Source organism: Jaculus jaculus, chromosome 20 (assembly GCF_020740685.1).
Source record: "Jaculus jaculus isolate mJacJac1 chromosome 20, mJacJac1.mat.Y.cur, whole genome shotgun sequence".
NCBI classification, from domain to species: domain Eukaryota; kingdom Metazoa; phylum Chordata; class Mammalia; order Rodentia; family Dipodidae; genus Jaculus; species Jaculus jaculus.
The window spans coordinates 23,338,059-23,352,135 of record NC_059121.1 but is presented as its reverse complement, the minus strand read 5'-3'; the positions used below and the strand labels follow the sequence as shown (position 1 = coordinate 23,352,135).

General features: G+C 45.2%; 1 protein-coding gene across 2 annotated transcripts in view; it reads right to left on the bottom strand.

The window, feature by feature from the left end:
- Arl15 (ADP ribosylation factor like GTPase 15) overlaps positions 1–10,021 on the bottom strand; it is a 446,458-nt gene extending 436,437 nt beyond the window's left edge. For both annotated transcript variants that reach the window (XM_004664945.2, XM_045139041.1), the window contains exon 1: positions 9,847–10,021. In XM_004664945.2, the coding sequence (XP_004665002.1) occupies positions 9,847–9,894 (48 nt within the window). In that variant the 5' untranslated portion in view covers positions 9,895–10,021. The remainder of the gene's footprint in view (positions 1–9,846) is intronic.
- Between the last annotated feature and the right edge of the window lie 4,056 nt (positions 10,022–14,077).

Below are 14,077 nucleotides of genomic sequence, written 5' to 3'. Positions count from 1 at the left end.
GAGTCTTAGCAACCTCACCTAGAGGAGCTGGGGATGAGGCAGCAGGAATGTGCACCCCTAAGAATGACACCAGGAGAATGAGTAACAAGATGCCTAGATAGCCACCTGTGGCCTCTTGGAGCATTAGAATCTAAAAATCACCTCAGTGCCGGGCGTGGAGGCGCACGCCTTTAATCCCAGCACTTGGGAGGCAGAGGTAGGAGGATCGTCAAGAGTTCAAGGCCACCCTGAGACTCCATAGTGAATTCCAGGTCAGCCTGGGCTAGAGCGAGACCCTACCTCAAAAAAAAAAAAAAGAGTCAGACATCAGTACAGATATAATTTTTCCCAAATATTTTCAATCAATGGTTGGCTGCCATTGAATTCCTGCCACCCTAGGGGGGAGGGGGCGGCGGTATTTACACGAGACACACTAAAAAAAAGCCATACGTATATATATGAAGGAAATAAACTAGAGAGAACAGGAACAAGTTAGAGCTGCCTTTTCTCCCCAGTGTCTTCAGGCTCCTCAAGAGCCACGAGGCTCCCAGAACCACAATCAAGTGGCGCATCAGGACTCATCCTCGGTGACTTTCCGGGTCATGTGCAACACAGGGATTCCATAAGTATTTGTTGACTGGGTTAAGGATAATATGAGAATGTGGTTTCAGCTTTTATAGGTATGAAGTGATCCCTAAAAGTCTTATGACTCCCTGACTGCTGATTACAGCTCCCTAGCTTTCATTATATTAAGACTAGCTTAAAATATAGCCTAACACTGGGCTGGACTGATGGCTTAGTGGCTAAGGCATTTGCCTGCAATGCCAAAGGACCCAGGTTCGACTCCCGGGGACACCATGTTAGCCAGGTGCACAAGGGGGCGCATGCATCTGCAGTTTGTTTGCAGTGGCTAGAGGCCCTGGTGTGACCATTTTCACTCTCTCTCTCTCTGTCTCAAATAAAGAAATAAACTAGATAAATAAAATGTTTCAAAAATTATATATATATATATTTATATATATATTATATATATATTATATATTATATATAATTATACACACACACACACACACACACACATACATACATACACATATACATATACATACATACATATTGCCCAACACATAAAGTCTAACGTCATTCCACAGGAAAGAGAAGAGTGTTAGCAAGAGAGTCACAACACTTAATCATTTCAAGTTTGGAAAACAACATGTTGTTCATAAATAAATTTACCTCCACTATCTCATTTAAATCACTGGGTTACATGCATTTCACTGCTGTTGCTCTCAGGGCATATGGGACTTGGAATGTATGTCCCCCATAGACTCAAGTGTTGTATTAAAGTTTGTCTCCAGTCACCTGGCTGGAGGAGGTGTCAATGGGGCGGATCATGGGGTCCAGCCCTAAGGTGTGTTGGAGGCAGATCTGAATTCCTGAGAGCTCCAAGTTCTGCAGGGGTCCTGGCGTAGCTGTCAATTTTGTGTCTGCTGCTTTTGTCTTTTTTTTTTAAATTTTATTTCAACTACTTGACGATTACATTATTTTTATTTTATTTATTTTTTTTTTTTTTTGGTTTTTCGAGGTAGGGTCTCACTCTGGCTCAGGCTGACCTGGAATTCACTATGTAGTCTCAGGGTGGCCTCGAACTCTCGGAGATCCTCCTACCTCTGCCTCCCGAGTGCTGGGATTAAAGGCGTGCGTCACCACGCCCGGCTTATTTTTATTTTTTAAATATTTTTCTTTGTTTATTTGAGAGAGAGATACAGAAATAGGCAGGTAGAGAGAGAGAATGGGGACGCCAGGACCTCCAGCCACTGCAAATGAACTCCAGATGTGTGTGTCTCTTTGTGCATCTGGCTTGGCGTGGGTCCTGAGGAGTCGAACCTGGGTCCTTTGGCTTTGCAGGCAAGCACCTTAACCGCTGAGCCATCTCTCCAGCCCACATTATTTTTTTTTAATGATTTATTTATTTATTTATGAGGGAGAAAGAGAGAATGGGCATGCCAGGGCCTCTAGCCACTGCATACGAACTCCAGACACATGCGCCCCCTTGTGCATCTGGCTTACGTGGGTCCTGGGGAATCAAACCCAGTTCCTTAGGCTTTGCAGGCAAATGCCGTAACCACGAAGCCATTTCCCCAGTCCCCCATTATTTTATTTTTATCAGAAAGAGAGAAAGAATTGGTTGGCAGGGCCTGCAGCCACTGCAACCAAACTGCAGATGCCTGGGCCACCTTGTGTGCATGTGTGACCTTCACCATTTACATCACCTAGTGCGTCTGGCTTACATGGGACCTGGAGAGTCAAACATGAGTCCTTAGGCTTCACAGGGAAACATCTTAACTGCTAAGCCATCACTCTAGCCCTGCTTTTTTTTTTTTTTAATTTAACTCAATTTATTTATTTGCAATCAGAGAGAGAGAAAGAAGAGACAGACAGAGAGAGTGGGGTACACCAGGGCCTCCAGCCACTACAAACAAACTCCAGATACCTGTGATCCCTTAAGCATCTGGCTTACGTGGGTCCTGGGGTATCGAACCTGGGTCCTTTGGCTTCACAGGCAAGTGCCTTAACCGCTAAGCCATCTCTCCAGCCCCCTGCTTTTGTGTGTTATGGGCTGTGTGGTCGTTTCTCTGTGCTTGGATGTATGGAAGCAGCTCCTCCTACCTCTGATGGACCTTCCCCTTGAATACGGAAGCCTGAAGTAAATCCTTTCCTCCCTCAGCTGCGCCGGGTTTGGATGTTCATCCCAGCCACGAGGCGCTGTCTAAAACAGGACACGAGGGGCAAGTGTGGGATTTAGACCAATCCGCACACACGTCAGGACGAAAAGAACATTCGGGGCTAAGGAGATGACAACTCCGTGGTTAAAGGCATCTGCCCACCGTTCAGCGCCCGAGCTCCAGGGCGCCCACATCAAGCCAGACGCAGGTACAGCCCACATCACTGCAGGGCATTGACAGCGAAGGGAGGCAGAGCTGGCCTTGCCAGCTGGAAAAAAAAAAAAAGAGAGAAATCCTATGAAAACAAAACAAGGTGCAGGTTGAGGGCCAACACTCTGAAGTTATCCTCTGAGCTCCACAGACACACAATGCAAGTGTGCACACACACACACACACACACACACACACAGAATCTAGAAGTTGATCCTGTCCTCCCAGAAAAAAAAACTCATAAATTTTTAAAAATATTTATCTGAGTTGTGGGGGGAGCAGGTAGGAGAAAATGGGCACGCCAGGGTCTCCAGCCACTGCAAACAAACTCCAGGCGCCTGCGATACCTTGTGCAGCTGACTTACGTGGGTCCTGGGGGAATCGAACCTGGGTCCTTTGGCTTGGCAGGCAAGCGCTTTAATTGCTAAGCCACCCCTCCAGCCCTCAGCAATGTTTCTCATTATATTTTTCACTACAATTGCACATTATCATAGTAGTTCTACCTGCCAGGACAGAGGTGAGCTAGCAGGAAGACAGCTAAACCTTGATTTATAAACCTCATCAGGAAAAAGGGGACCAGGGGACTGGCCTTGCCCGCATCTCTAGAATAGATAAGCCTTTCATGTGTAAGTTGCCAGCCTGGCTAAACAAATTACATGTTGATAATCTTAAAGTTAAGTGGAAAAGGATACACTCTGCATTCCGCAGAACCAAATACCTAATCCAAACAGATATTATCTCATCTGAGTGTAGCAGAGAGAAAGTGGAAGGCCTCTCCCACCTAGCCTTCGATCAGTTTACCTACATGGCCAGGTACCAAGTCAGGCACCGTACTCAAAGATACACGGATGGTACAGTACGGAAGGTTCGCAAGGGGCCCCTAGTCTCTGAGCTCAGACCCCCTAAAATCCCGTCTTAAACTACTAAGACAAGTCCTTCCTCTTGGCTGTCGCTTCTGAACACACTTAAGACAGAATAGCAACCTCTACGATCAGTTTCCTTCCCTCATCTGTTTACACCATCTCGACCATATGAAAAGCTATTAAAATAAACCCCCGGCTTAGTGAGTAAGATACTTGCCTATGATGCTTAAGGACCCAGGTTTGATTCCTCAGTACCCATGTAAGCCAGATGCTTACATGGTGCACACTTCTGGAGTTCGTTTGCAGTGGCTAGAGGCCCTGATGCGCTCATTCTCTCTTTATGTGCCTCTTCCTTCCTCTCCTTCTCTCTCTCTCTTTCTTTCTTTCTTTCTTTTTTTGGTTTTCTGAGGTATTTACTATGTAGTCTCAGGGTGGCCTCAAACTCACGGCCATCCTCCTACCTCTGCTTCCCAAGTGCTGGGATTAAAGGTGTGTGCCACCATTCGTGGCTCTCCCTCCCTTTCTAACTCAAATGATTAAATAAATAAAATATGTATCTTTTAAATATTTGAAAAAATCCATGAAACCATTACTACCACGGAACATGGCATTTGGGGTAACTTGAATCTGTATTCCTGGTCCACGGTCCCTCATAGTTGGCTTCAGAACAAACTAAGTCTTATTCTCTTAAAAATATATATATTTTAAAGCCGGGCGTGGTGGCGCACGCCTTTAATCCCAGCACTCGGGAGGCAGAGGTAGGAGGATCGCCGTGAGTTCAAGGCCACCCTGAGACTACAGAGTTAATTCCAGGTCAGCCTGGACCAGAGTGAGACCCTACCTCGAAAAACCAAAAAAAATATATATATATGTATATATATATATTTTTTTCCTCTCTTCCTTTCCCTTCATGTCCAAATAAGAAAGGTTAACCGATGGCACCGAGCACAAAGAATAATGGCCCAGGGCTGCATAAATGGCTTAAGGTGCTTGCCTAAGGACCCAGGTTCGATTCCCCAGAACCCACATAAAGCCAGATGCACAAAGCAGCCATTCTAATTCATTCTCCCTCCCTCCCTCTCTCTCTCCTCTCTTTTTCTCTCAAATAAATAAATAAAAATAAAATATAAAAATAGTTTAAAGCCAGGCGTGGTAGCACACGCCTTTAATCCCAGCACTCGGGAAGCAGAGGCAGGAGGATCGCCGTGAGTTCACGGCCACCCTGAGCCTACAGAGTGAATTCCAGGTCAGCCTGGACTAGAGTGAGACCCTACCTTGAAAAACAAACAAACAAACAAAAAGAACAATGGCCCAGGGCTGAAGAGGTGGCTCAGTGGCTAAAGTCACTTGCTTGCAAAGCCTGCTGGCCTGGGTTCAATTCCCCAGTATTCATGTAAAGCCAGACACACAAAGTAATGCGTGTATGCAGTTTGTTTGCAGTAGCAGGAAGCTCTAGAGCACCCATTCTCATCCTCTCTCTCTCTCTCTCTCTCTCTCTCTCCCTCTCTCTCTCTCGTGTGTGTGTGCGTGTGTGTGTGTGTGTCTCTGTCTCTCAAATAAATAAAAATATTTTAAATAAAAGAACAATGGGGGCTGAAGAGATGGCTTAACAGTTATGGCATTTGCCTGCAAAGCCCAAAGACACACGTTCTATTTCCCAGGACCCACATAAGCCAGATGCACAAAGTAGCACATGCATCTGGAATTTGTTTCCAGTGGCTAGAGGCTCTGGCATGCCTACTGTCTTTATTATTATTTATTTATTTTCTTTTTTATGTTTTTTTCTCTTTTTTCTCAATTTTTATTAACATTGTCCCTGATTATAAAAAATATCCCATCCCATGGTAATGCCCTCCCTCCCCCCCCCACTTTCCCCTTTGAAATTCCATTCTCCATCATATCACCTCCCCATCTCAATCAGTCGCTCCATTATTTTGATGTCATGTCAAATAAATAAATATTTTAAAAAAAGAATAGGGCTGAAGAGATGGCTCAGTGGTTAAGCCACCTGCCTGCAAAGCCTAACAACCCAAGTTCGATTCTCCAGTACCCACGTAAAGCCACATGCACAAAGTAATGCATGCATCTGTAGTTTATTTGCAGTAGCTAGAGGCCCTAGGGAGCCTATATTCTCTCTCTGTCTGTCTCTCTTCTCTCTGTGCATAAATAAACTAATTAAATATATATGTATGTATATATGTATATGTATGTATGTATGTATGTGTGTGTGTGTATATATATATATATATACATATATATATATATTTCTTGTTTAAAAAAAAAGAAGGCAGTTTAGTGGGACATAGTGGCCTTTAATCCCAGCACTTGGGAGGCAGAGGTAGGAGGACCAGTGAGAGTTTGAATTTCAGACACCCTACCTCAGAACCCCGCACACTCAAAAAAGAAGGCAATTTGGGAGCTGGGGATGTAATGTAGTTGGTACAGTGCTTGCCTGAAAAAAAAGAAAACCAAAACAATGGACCATACACATCCAGACACAGCACTTCTTTCCAACAGAAACAAGAAGCATCAGTGTGGAATACTGTTGAAAGACAAGAACGAGATAGGACGCCCCGCACCGGTATTCCCGTCAAGTGCGTGAAAGGGAATTTACTCCAGTCCACTCAGCAAAATTTTGCAGAATTAACTTGAAATAAAAGGAGCTTTTCTTTCTTTCCTTCCTTTTTTTTTTTTTTTTTTTTTATTTCCTGGAAGGTAAGTAAAAGAACTTAGGAATTTATTTTTAAAATGCAATCCTGAGTACACTCAAAGAAACTGATTCTGCCTTTTCAGAAAAGAGATTTTTAAATCAACACCCACCCATGCAATGATGACGCATGAACAAATGACTCCATCTCAAAAGTAGAAGAAAGGAGTCAAGTATCCCATCCTTTTCCCTGAAAAGTTGATAAGCAAAACAGGATAAGAGAGGCCTGGAGAGATGGCTTAGCAGTTAAAGCACTTGCCTGTAAAGCCTAAGGACCCAGGTTCAATTCCCCAGGACCCACATAACCAGATGCACAAAGTGATGCTTGTGTCTGGAGTTTTTCTGCAGTGGACAAAGGCCCTGGCACGCCCATGCTCTCCCTCTCTCTCTCAAATAAATAAATAAAAATAACTTTTTAATATTTACATATTTTATTTATTTGAGAGAGAGAAAGAAAGAGGCAGATAGAGAGAGAGAGCTTAGGTGTGCCAGGGCCTCCAGCCACTCTAAACAAACAGACACATGCACCACTTTGTGCATAGGAATCGAACCTGGGTCCTTTCGCTTCACAGGCAAACACGTTAACCACTAAGCCATCTCTTCAGCCCAAATTAAAAAAAAGATAATAGAGCTACCTTAGGAGGGCTGGTTTGTTTTGTTTTCCCTCCAGGATTTTCTTAAAATATTTTCACAGGGGCTCCAAGGATACCCATAAAAACTAGAACTGGGGCTGGAGAGATGGCTTAGCGGTTGATGCACTTGCATGCAAAGCCTAAGGGCCCAGGCTCGATTCCCCAGGATCCATGTAAGCCAGATGTACAAGGTGGTACATGCATCTAGAGTTCGTTTGCAGAAGCTAGAGGCCCCTGGTGTGCCAATTCTCACTCACTATCTCTCTCTCCCTCTCTCTGTCTCTAATAAGTAAAAATAAAAATGTCTTTTAAAAAAAGTTTAAAAAAAAAAAAAACTTAGGCCAGGCACGGTTTTTAATCTCAGCACTCGGGAGGCAGGGGCAGGAGGATCGCCATGAGTTCAGGTCCAGCCTGAGACTACATAGTGAATTCCAGGTCAGCCTGAGCTAGAGTGAGACCCTACCTTGGAAAACAAAACAACAACAACAAAAAAACTTGAACTGTTTCCTTTAAGATTTTTTTGTTCCCTCCCTGACCCTGGCCGCCCCCTCCCCACAGAGCAGCCAGTGATTTTGACTAACTGCCGCGCTAGTGAGTTTTTGAAAGCATGGTGAGAGTGACGAAACAATGATTTTATACCAAAGCAAAACCAAGGAGTGGGCCTAGCAGCTAAGACAAAAAGGCCAAGTCAAATTTGGGGCCTAATGATTAGCGCCTAAGCTCTCAGGGTCTCCCTGAGTCCACAAACATTCATTCGCCTACCTCAGACTAGCTCGAGATAAACCTGACCAACCAGTTTTTAATACTGCTTTGGTTCAGTGCTTTTAGTAGGTTTTGGCACTCAAAGGCAGCTTTGTGGTGGCAACGTATATATCTATTTTTAATATATTTTATTATTTAAGAGAGAGAGAGAATGGGCATACCAGGGCCTCCAGCCACTGTAAACAAACTCCAGATATGTGCGCCCCCTTGTGCATCTGGCTAACGTGGGTCCTGGAGAATCGAACTGGGATCCTTTGGCTTTGCAGGCAAATGCCTTAACCGCTAAACCATCTCTCCAGCTCAATGTATAATTTTTTTTTTAACACAGTCAGTAAATAAGATTAAATGACCGGAGCAATTCGAATTCCTTTTAAAGCACTACTTATTTAAGTATGCAAATTTGGTTTCCAGTAATATGGGTAAATATACTTTCCTTTTATCTGGTAATTATCCTCAACAAACTGCGTTTTGTTTTGTTTTATTTTGTTTTTCTTCATCTGAGGAAGGAGATTACAAGGGACAGCCACAGTATTGTATAAGATAAGCTACAAATGAATCGGTAAACTCCGATAATCTCTGGACACATTTGACAACTCTCAACCTTGTGCTTTTTAAAAGACTGTTCACAGGGAGATAAGCCACTTACCCGGCCACTGTCACGGAATGGGTACCGTCCCTCACCACAAACAGAGGTCTCTTCTTTGAACGCATAAAACAGCAGACCCCCAAACTGAGCTCAGAACCATTAACTCCGCTCCATCCACAAGGTCACGCGCGTTTAAACTGCCCAGCAAGCCTGCCTGCGAGTTCATCCCACTCCCAAGCTGCGGGAGGAACCTTTTCTTCCCGCTACAACCAACCCAGACGCCCAGGTAGCATTGCAAAAGCAATCCTTGGTGGCATTTCTTGACTGGAAAGCGTTCACAGCCTTTCCCAGCACAGCCTTCAGTGCAATTCCTCGAAGGCACTGGCGCATCTCAGTGTGCAGTGCATTGCGTCCAGCGAGCTGACAGGAGGGGTCAAGCTTCCTAACCATCCACATGAGCTGCGCCCAGCAACAGAGGTTCAAACCAAACACTGTGAGGCACGGTTCCTTGCATGGGGTCGAATGCAGCCCGTGTTCACTGAGCATGGGCTTGCACACACACAGGCAGCTCTGGGGAAAATATAATTTTTGAAACAAAAACACAGGGCTTGCATAATGCTACAAACACACACACACACACACAGAGACACACACACATGCACATCAATTTTTTATGATCATGTTCCATCTCTCCAAGTGTGCTGACACTTTCCCCCACCTCAACTTCTCAGTTACCAAGCTGGACTTTTAAAAAAAAAAGAAAAAGAAGAAGAACTGAGTTGCCAGTCTGTGCACCGGGCAGACCCGGGAGGAGAGGCATTCAGTGCCATGCTGCACCCCAACACCACCTCCCTTCACCCAATCCAGCTCCAGCCGGGTTGCAATGTTTAAGTTGAGCCCTGTCCTAGTTGATGGTAATGTGCTTTTAAAAGGTCATAGCTTTAGAGATCTAATAACAAGCAAATGAACACTTAGCGAACCATTCTGGTTATAGCTCTTTAATAGCACCTGGAGCTGGGGCTCCAGGCAGGGCGGAAAAGTCCAGTTTCTTTCCTCAACAGCCCCCACAAAAGTCCCCAAGTGTCGGGGGGGGAGGGGATGGTGGGGGACAGCGGTCATCCGTGGTGCCCATCACTCCCCCGGCCTCACCTTTACCTGTCGGTCAGTCCCCCACACAGGCCCGGGGGCACTGGACACAGCTCCCCGAGGTGGAGGAGGCAAAAGCCCCAAGAACAACCCAAAGCAAAGAGTGCAAAAAAAAAAAAAATTAAAATTAAAATTAAATAATAATCATAACGATACAAGGTTGCTTTTGCAGACAAGGGGGTTTCATCGGGGGACCAAGAGACCCGAGCCAGCAACCTCCCGGCCTCGCACCTACCAGATAATCCATGTACAGAAACGCCTCGGTTATCCGGAGATCAGACATCCGGCAGCCCTAGACAGCATCCGGAACGGCTCCGAACCCGGGGTGGGTGGAGGAAGAGAAAAAGGAAAAAGAAGAATAAAAAAGAAAAGAAAAGCAACAGCGAGCGAGCCAGCAGCGTCTCCCGCGACCGCGGGCGAGCGAGCAAGCTCCTTTAAAAAAAAAAAAAAAAAAAAAAGGAGGCGGAGGAGGCCGAAAATTGCCGAAAGCAGCCGAGCAGCCGAAGAGGACATGGAGAGAGCGGTGATTGGCTAGAGGCGGGGCGGGCAGGGGGACGCCGCGCGCTGATTGGCTGAGGGCAGTATAAGAAGGCCGGGCCTCGGCCGCGGCGGCGGGCGGAGGGCGTGGGGAGAAGCGCGCGGGAGACGCGGAGGCCGCGCCGGTTCCTGTGCGCGCGGGGCGGGGCGGGGCGGGCGGAAGCGGCCGGGAGGCACGGGCCGGCCCGGGGCTCGGCCCTGCCGCTTCCTTCCCCATCCCTTCGGAGTCGCCCCGTGGGCCCAGAGGGATGCGGAGGATGGAGGAAAACCGCCCCCATCCCCTCCTCCGCGTCGATCCGTCCCTGCCGCTGGGTACCAGCCTGGAGCATCCCCCGGCAGAAGCGGCTCGTCCTCCTCCACGTGCAAGGTTGTCCCACACCCCACACCCCCGTCCCAAGCACTCCACCCGTGATGTGCGCACTTTCAAAAAGCCCAAACACAGGGCTGCAGGGATGGTTTAGAGGCTAAGGCGCATGCCTGCAAAAAAAAAAAAAAGCTGAAGGACCCAGGTTCGATTCCCCACGTCCCACTTAAGCCAGATGGATGCACAGGGTGGGGGCACGCGTCTGTGGAGTTCGTTTGCAGTGGCTGGAGGCCCTGGTGCGCCCATTTCTCTCTCTCTCTCTCATAAGTAAAAACTAAAGTCCAAATACATTCAGCGCGCATCCAACGTCCTGCATCACATGAGTTAACAAGAGAGCGGGCTCTTTTTCTTTCTTTCTTTCTTTTTTTCTGAAAGGATTTGACGATATTTGTGCCCCGATTTTAAGATTTTTAAAAATTGCTGGGAGTTGGTGGCACACGCCTTTAATCCCAGCCCTAGGAAGGCAGAGGTAGGAGGATGGCCTTGAGTTCAATGTCAGCCTGGGACTACAGAGAGAGTTCCAGGTCAGCCTGGGCCAGAGTGACACCCTACCTTGAAAAAATAAGTAAATAAATAAATTGCTTTTATCCTTTGTACCAGTGACTTCATTTCTAAGAAAGTCTTAGGGCAGTGAAATGTGGACAGTATTTAAAAGGAATATTTAGTGCAATATTTGTAATAGCAGTATCTCACAGGATTTGTTAACGTAGTGCATTTGCACAATAGAGTTTTATCTAGCCTTTAAACATTTGGGAAGTTTCGCAATATGGTGAAGTTTACAGGGAGAGAATATTCTTCCTCAAGTTATTGCATGTCAGATGCACATGAACAAGGCTATGTAGAAATAGGGACTCAGATGTTAGTTTTACTGGATGATAACATTTGGGATATTTAGTTGCAAATATATATATTTCTGTTATTTCCTTCCAGACGTAGATAACTTAGGGGGCCCACATGACTGCTCTCATCTTTATTGGTAATTAGGGCTTAGATATGACCACAGGTCCAGTGTAAACTGAAATCTTTCTGAAGTGACGGCCTGACTATACAAACATTGTAGGGCGGGGTTGGATTTTTCCCCAACGATCCCCAACTTGACATCTGTGTGTGTGTGTGTCCTCAAGTAAAACTTTTCCATATACATTTGCCTGAGGCTATCAAAACCGTTTTGTTATGGAAAACTAAAGAATTTGCCCTAAATATACACATGCTAGGGAGGGTGTTGAGTCCCTCCAGGGAGTGATGCATGTGACTAGATGTCCTATCTAATCTCTGAACCTGTTTCCTTAGTAACAAAATGGGAATTCCTACAGCCAGAGGGTTTTTTGTTTTTTTTGTTTTTTTTTTGAGAAACTGAAAGCACCGTGGCTATAAGCACTTGTATAAGCCTTGATTTTGCTGCTCCAATTTCCAAGGTGTATGCACAAGTAATAACCTATGCTTCTGAAGAAATTGCAGAAAGATTTTATTCTATTTGAGGGCTAAGAAGCCCCCTCAAATTGCATTAAGCCATTAGACCCAGTTTTGATTTTTTTTGGCGTTCTGTTACTTTCAAGCACAGAGAAGCTTAGAAGCAATTTTTTAAATTAAAATTTTTTTAACTTTATTTATTTATTTGAGAGAGAGAAAGAGTCAGAGAGAAAGAGAGAGAGAGAGAGAGAGGCTGCCATGCCAGGCCCTCTAGCCACTGCAAACGAACTCCAGATGCATGTGCCCCCTTGTGCATCCAGCTTACGTGGATCCTGGGGAATCTAACAGGGGTCCTTAGGCCTAAACACCTTAACCAATAATCCATTTCTCCAGTTCATTTTTTTTTTTTTTTTTTTTTGAGGTAGGGTCTCACTGTAGCTCAGGCTGACCTGGAATTTACTATGTCATCTCAGGGTGACCTCGAACTCACGGTGATCCTCCTGCCTCTGCCTCCCAAGTCCTGGCATGTGCCACCACGCTGGGCAATTTTTTAAATTAATTCAATTTTTTAATTAATTCAATTTTTTAAAGTAATTTATTTATTTGAGAGAGAGGAAGAGTTAGATAGAATGGTAGAAGCAATGTTGAGCTGGATTCTAAAGGCAAAGGACTTTCATAAATCAAGCCTTTAACATCCTTGGTTGAAACTAGTTATAAAAATGAAGGCCTTCCAAACTTGTTGGCGAAAGTAATCCAGTCAAGGAAACATTTCATTTTCCCCCTTCTCTACATGAATCAGAACAAAGGACATGAGTTAGCGAACAGGTATCTTGGGGTCCATTGTCTTAGTGATTACGTGAGGTCGTTTACTCCCAGCATTTGAGAGGCTGAGGTAGGAGGATTGTCGGGAGTTCGAGGCCAACCTGGAAGTACAGAGTGAGATCCAGGCCAGCCTGGGCTAGAGTGAGACCCTCCCTCAAAACACCAGAAATTAAAAGAGAGAAAGAAGCCGGGCATGGTGGCACATGCCTTTAATCCCAGCACTCGGGAGGCAGAGGTAGGAGGATTACCGTGACTTCAAGGCCACCCTGAGACTACATATTGAATTCCAGGTCAGCCTGAGCTAGAGTGAGACCCTACCTCGAAAAACCAAAAAATAAAAATAAAAAAATAAAAGAGAGAGAGAGAGAGAGATGCCTGTGTGGGAGAAGATAAGGACGCAGGAGCAGTTGGCGTCTGCCTTTCTTTTAACAGCTAAGCTTAGGCAAAGACAGAGTTGAACGGAAGATTAGGCTAAATAATGGCTTGTGCTGCCTTTAGGGGTCAGAAGCAGTAGATGAGCCCAAAGCAAGGAGATGAAAGAATCTGCTAATGAAAATTTCCCAGAGGGTGCAACATAGCGCTGCCCTGCTCCACAGCACATTCAGTATGATTGGCATCTAGAAAGCTTCGTGTCCAGTGCAATGCATTAAAAAAAAAAAAAAAAAAAAAAAAAACATATTTTGCCATTCGGGGAGAAAAAAAAATTGCAGAGAGAGAGAGGGAAAAAGATGAAAAAAGACTGAAAGAAGATTGAATCACTGAATGAGGAGTTTCTTCTTTTTTTTTTTTCAAGTCAGATGTCATTCTTCTGTGACATTCACTACAGCCTCCCTGAATGCGCCCAGATCTCATCTGAGATATTCACCGGCAACCCCAGAACAGGACAAAGATGTCAACTCGATTGTGCTGGTTATAGCAGATGGTGGACAACCCACAGCTTGAAGCTGCAGTTGTAGCTGGTGGGGTGAGTGGCGGTAATCCCCTCACAGCATGATTTTACAAAGAAGGGAGGGTGTTAGAATGTGTGTATTCAATGCACCCTGCTCTGTGCCAATTCACAGGCTTCCGTCTGGAATAAGACATGATCCTTCTCATTAATCTAGTCCTGCCTCCTTTCAGTAAAGATAATGACTCTTCCAGATGCTTAAGAAAGCAGGTGTAAACTCACGAGGCAATTGCATTACTGCCCACAATGTATGGAAAGACAGTATCCCTGTTGCTTGTTAAAAGCAAGGAGGAATTCTTTTTTTGTTTGTTTACGTTTTTATTTTCATTCATTTATTTATTAGAGACAGAGAGAGGGAGAGAAAGAGAATGGGCATGCCAGGGCCTC